At 37.8% G+C, this 5,914-nt stretch overlaps 1 protein-coding gene across 1 annotated transcript; it reads left to right on the top strand.

The window, feature by feature from the left end:
- Positions 1–455: 455 nt before the first annotated feature.
- LOC124840955 (Plasma-membrane choline transporter family protein) lies at positions 456–5,464 on the top strand. The gene is made up of 3 exons (XM_047317110.2): positions 456–1,798; positions 2,220–2,565; positions 4,923–5,464. Exons 1-3 carry the CDS (start codon positions 762–764, stop codon positions 5,181–5,183), a joined length of 1,644 nt encoding a protein of 547 aa, XP_047173066.1. The 5' UTR covers positions 456–761; the 3' UTR covers positions 5,184–5,464.
- The last annotated feature ends 450 nt before the right edge of the window (positions 5,465–5,914 follow it).

The raw sequence follows: 5,914 nt of genomic DNA, 5'->3' as shown, positions 1-5,914 counted from the left end.
AGGTGTTTGAACAGAGTACGCCGTGTCTCTGAATCGAAGCTACTTTTGTCGTAATGCAAAACACAACACAACGATCAACCATGTGCTGCACGTGATCCATCCTTTGATTTGCTGTCTCATTTTCTATTGGGGTATGCATCTCCTTCCCATAATAATAATAATAATAAAAAAAAAACAGAGTTCTTTCACAATAACTAACATTCAGCATCTCAATAAACGTATATGAGAATATCCTTACAATCAATTAATACTATTGTAGTGACCAAGCACTACCAAGAGCAAACACTTGTATAATCTAATAATAATAACAATGATGTAAGGAACATTTCATTTCACCCACTTGCAAGAAAATAAAACATAAAACATGCTATTTTATGCTAAAAATTCGATTAAAATCCAGTTAGATTAATACGTAAGTGAAACTACAAAATTCAAACTTTATTCCACTTTGTTTTCCCCATCAGATCCACCAGCCTTTCCCAAATTACAAAACAAAATCTGCAGTATATTATTCGTGAGGAGAATTTCTCACTTCACACAAAATTTCATTTTGTGTATTTGGATTGAACATAAGAAATTAACAATCTACACATAGAAATTATGAGTTGAAAGAGTCCTGTTCTGAGAGTGCCACCAAACAGCTCAGAATTGAGTCCAAAAATACAGAACATCACCTTAGCCAGCCACCATTCAAACGTGCGACTCTCACTCTGTTTTTGTGTTCTCTGTTCCGTTTGTGTATATTGTTGGGGTGCATTATCATGATGGGTGGCAGCGAGGATCCGAACAACAAAGGCGATTCTCCATTCGAATCCTCGGCATCGCAACCCTTTCTGTCGAAACCCTCGTACCCTTCTTCGGCATCTTCGGCGGTGGAAGAAGAATCGGAGTCAAACCAGCAATACCTTCACATCACTTACAATTCAGGTCCTCGTTCCTTCAAGGACCTCCCTTTCCTCATCCTCTTCCTTCTCTTTGTCATCTCCACCTTCGCCTTCGGCATCTTCGCCGTCTTCCACCGGAACACCGACTACCCCTCTCTCTCATCTTTCTCCTACGACGCCTCCTCCTCCTCCTGCGTCCTAAACCCTTCTTCCACTTCTTCCTCCCTTTCCTCGTGGCTTTCCCTCGATTCTTCCTCGCACTTGGTCAAGGGTCTCATATGGACCCTCGTCATCACCTTCGTTCTTAGCATCCCCCTGTGCTGGGCTTTGCTTCTCTTACTCAAGCATTACACCAAACAAATTGTCTACGCTGCGATTCCCTTCTTCATCGCCATCCCTATTTTCCTCAACGTCTATTGGTTCGTCGCATGCACCCTCCGCTCGTCTTGCAGCACCGCCTTCCCCCTCGCGTATCGGGTTGTCGTGATGGTCTTCGTCTTCTTGGTGATTGGGGCCGTCGTGTGGATCTTGGTCGTGAATTGGCATCGCGTGGAGCTCACTATCAGCATAATCGGGGTCGCTTCCCACGCACTTTCCAGGAATTTGAACTTGTTCGGGGTGCTGCCTTGTTTGATCGTCGGGCTTCTCGCGTATTACGTGCCAATAGTGGTTTTCATGGTGTTTTCGAGGTTTAATGGGAAGATTGCGGTGAAGAATTTGGCGAGCGGACATGCTTGTGTGTGGAAGGAAGATTCATGGGTTCCTGCTTATTTTGCTTTGGCTATTCTCACCATGTTGTGGTCTGCGGCAGCTATGGTTGAAGCTCAAGTTTATGTCATCAGTGGCACCATAGCTAATTGGTATTTCTCTAAGGATCATGAAACTCCTAAGCGGAGTATTCGAACTTCTCTCAGGTCAACATTGTTGTTGTTTCCTTACATTTGTTCGCTTATATCATGTTTCATTTGGACTCCACTGTTAGATTGGTTAGTTTGGATTAAATTGCGTGCTTTGATTTGCTTACAGTACATCTTTTGTTTATATATAAATTTTCACTTCATAAATTCTTACTCCAGAAGCCTAGTGTTAGTGCTTGGTTTGAAATGTTTTCTTTGATTCCATTTTCAGTAATTCTTTAGCTCTTGCTGGTTGCTTTTAAAATTTCTTAGTTCAAGATTGCTCTTACCTGTTGCATGTCTTTGAGCTTCTGAGTATATATTATCGTGGTTCCCTCTGGTGTACTGCTTGATTGGCTGATAACGAAGTGTTCAACTGTGTTGAATGGTTGGTTGCTTTTCATTTAGGAAGACACTAACTGTGGAATTTGGCTTGCAGAAATGCTTTTGGTTCTTCTTCTGGCACCATATGTTTGTCGGGGTTGCTTATCTTTGTTGTTCGAATGGTGCGTTCTGCGGTTGACAGTGCAAGACAAGAGGATATTCCCGGGATAGTGAACCTTGTTCTGCGGTGCTGTGTAAACGCCTTACTGACAGCAGTTGATTTTCTCAACAAGTTCACCGTAAACTTTGCTGCAATAACTGGTGAAGCCTACTGCTCTTCTGCAAGGATGACATATGAACTACTGAGACGCAATCTTCTCTCTGCTGTTTTCGTGGAGACAATCTCATCTCGTATTCTGGCGGGAATCGTTTTTGTCTTTTCTGCAACATACACAATAGTGGTACGTGATGCTAATAGGAAATTTGTATTGCAAATGTGCTGTGATCTGTATGTTCTTACCATGGAATAATCTATGTAGTAACGAAAGTTAGGTTTTGGAATAAAAATATTATGAAATTGAAACTTCCTATCATGCCAATAGTAGATAGTTAGTAGAGTTAATGCGCATACAAAGACTGTGATAAGTGCTAATTACTACCAATGTAAACTATTTCAGCTAGTAATTCATTAAGATGGAAATAATTGAAGACAAAGAATTCTTGCAAGTGTTTAGAAAAATGAAAGAAACAGGGTAAAAAAACCCATTCTCTTCATCCTACAAATTTGAGTTCAATCCATGCAAGCCAATTGATGAATTATAGTTTGAACCTACGACATTAGATTAAGCTCAGTTCCTTGACGCAAGACCATGACTCAAATTAATATTTATAATTCCCTGACAATGTCTAACTTGATTAGGACTCAAAATCCCGTTCTTTTCATACTACAAATTTGAGTTCAATTCATGCAAACCAAATGATGAAATTATGGTTTGATTCTACGCAATTAAGTTAAGCTCAGTTCCTTGACTCAACCATGACTCAAAATTAATATTTATAATTCCCTAGACAGTGACTAACTTGATTAGGACTTAAGCACAAGAGAAGAGTCTAATCAAAGAAACTAGTCTATAAGGTGGGAGAGTCTCAAGATTTAAGCACTGTATCAAGTAGTTTATTTTACTCAATATGGGACTACATGAAATTTCACAAACCCTAATTCCTAGACTCGCCCATACAATTGGCAAACAATTTCAGTTCCAGTCTATGCCCAATGTTCCAGTTGCCACAACCTACGATCAATTGCTATACCCCAAAACTAAAGAAAACAATAAAAGTAACAAGAAAGATGCGAAAGTTTTGCGGAATAAACTTGTATAAACAGTTTCGGATAACATAAAGATTCATTTAAGTTCATCAACCTTATTTAGCCTAGAGTGGGTTACACAAGGAAAAACAAGTAGAAAACAAGACTATGGAAAGGGTAGAATGAATATATTTGTGCTCCTGGAGCCCTTCCCAAGAACTCTAGAGCTTGAATAATGTTTTGGAACTCTTTGGGATCTTATTACCTCTGTACCCTCAGGTAAAATCTAACCCATTGAGTTGGAACATATCAACCCCTGTTGTATACACTCTTCTCCTTATCAACTTGAAACTGAGAAGTTGTCTACCTTCTTGTAAAATCCAACCCATTGGGTTGGAACATACCAACCCATGTTGTATATCATCCTCATCGGCTCGAGACCGAGGACTGTAACTTCATAGGAATTGGGCTAACCTGTAGGAACCTGAGCTTTTACAAAACTACCACACTCACAAACAAAATGCCACTCAAAATGAATTGTTGACATATTGGAACTAATCTTTGATAAATTGAACCACCTTGATCGTGACTGCTTTGAGAACCAAACACTATATGCGTAACTAAAAGAAATGCTAAATGATAACTACTCTTGTGTTTATGATTATTACAAAAGAATTCTCAGAAAATGACAACTTATTCTGAATGCTCCAGTTAAGATCCCCTAGACTTTGACGAGAACAACGTCATATGCCTTCTTTTGGTCTAAAGATTCAAAATACATTCTTGGCCTTCAATCCTGAGTGCCTAGTGTTGGCACTGACTGGAATCTCTTGAACCTGACCCTGGGTGCTGGCGTTTTAGCGATTGGCACTCCATAATAGTTTATTTCTGTGATTTCATCAATTGATGCTATAGAGAGCACCTAATGCCGACTTTGTTGACCTTCTACTCCCAATGCTGAATCGCTGATGATCTGGTGTTAAACTACAGGTTATCTTTTACATTTAAAAAAAAAATACGAATGTAAAAGTCATTAAAATAACGCTAATAGCTTCTACAAATATAAAATACTAAAATTTCAAATAAAGTGTCAAAATATAAATATGCGAAGCTAATTTCCCTAATAAAACTGAGGACTACAAGTAGCTATAAATCTCCATTAATTGTAGATTTATGATATAGCTCTCATTTTTACTAGGTAGCCATAAATTGATGTCAATTTATACTTAATTTGTTGGAATTGTTTTTGAGGTTAAAGGGAGGTTGGGGGAGGATACAAGTCAGTTGATTGAACCTTCATTTTCTTATAAAACTCCAGGCTCCGGGAAAATAATGTCCTAAAAATTAATATGAACCGTTCTTTTCCGTTTTTGAGATAAAAAGCTCGTCGGTTATTTAATGGATGTGGTTATTCTCTCGATGTAATGCATTGTTAGTAGTTTGTTTTACGGTTTTATCATTATTTCATGTTTCTGATATGAATGTTTGTCTTGATTGTTTATGTATAACCAGGCCTGTGTTATCTTAAAAGCTGGTACCAATCTTGGGACTGATTCATATTTTGTGGCTGCAATGGCATGGGTGCTACTGATAGTAGTGTTGGGTTACCTGGTGCATGTGCTAGACAATGTAATCGACACAATTTACATCTGCTATGCGATAGACCGTGATAGAGGAGAGGTTTGTAAACAAGATGTCCATGAGGTTTACGTTCACCTACCCATCAGTAGAAGTCTCAGACAATCTGTTACCCCAAGAACTCTAGGTGTGTAAATAGTTATTAAGATTCAAATGTTTTTATTCCTGGGATTGCCATTCTATGGACAGTGTGGAGTTAGAAGTATCTGTGGCTTGTGAGCATATTGTGCATCCTCCTGAATGCTTCTATTAATTTTTGTTTTTAATTTTTTCTAATTTAGTTAATCTGAAAGTTGACTTCAGTTTTGTGTAACCTGAATCATGTATATTTTATTTTTGGGAAAGTGACACTCACACTGTTAATCAGAAAAATGTTTCGGAGGAGAACTATGGCAAAATTTGTATTGTTTGGTTCATTGATTTGCTCTGATCCCCTTTAGGCGTTTGTATAACTATAAAAGCTACAATTCTACAATTTCAAGTATTTATCTGTTACTTCTTCCTCTCGAAGATGTACTTGTTTGCTTTATACATGTAAAAGTGCTCTGTTTTGCTCTGCCATGTCAATCACTCCCTGTGCATTGAAATGATTCTGTTTTTTCTTTTGTTTTTTTTTTCACCTCTTTAAAGATGTGAAGTGATTTGGACATTTCCTTTCAGAGTACGTGGATAGATAACTCAAGGTTTATTTAGATAAATTATAGTTTTGTCATACCTTTGATAATGGGATTTGTTGCAATAAGGTAAAAAACGTTGCTTTTATAAGTTATATTAAAGTTCATTAAAATAAGTTTCCGAAGAACTTTTGAGAATTATAAGTTAATGTCATATGTTTCTTAAAAGAAAAAAAAAATCAAACAATTTCT

This window comes from Vigna umbellata, chromosome 3 (genome assembly GCF_029865625.1).
Source record: "Vigna umbellata cultivar VRB3 chromosome 3, Vumbellata_1.0, whole genome shotgun sequence".
NCBI lineage: Eukaryota > Viridiplantae > Streptophyta > Magnoliopsida > Fabales > Fabaceae > Vigna > Vigna umbellata.
This window is presented reverse-complemented; position numbering and strand designations above follow the sequence as displayed.

What these genes read in the sequence shown, in the direction of transcription:
- LOC124840955 (XM_047317110.2), top strand. Translation starts at nt 762, where the DNA reads ATGATGGGTGGCAGCGAGGATCCGAACAACAAAGGCGATTCTCCATTC. An exon ending in AGTATTCGAACTTCTCTCAG is followed by an intron (nt 1,799 to 2,219) that starts GTCAACATTGTT and finishes TTTGGCTTGCAG; the next exon opens with AAATGCTTTTGGTTCTTCTT. An exon ending in CTGCAACATACACAATAGTG is followed by an intron (nt 2,566 to 4,922) that starts GTACGTGATGCT and finishes ATGTATAACCAG; the next exon opens with GCCTGTGTTATCTTAAAAGC.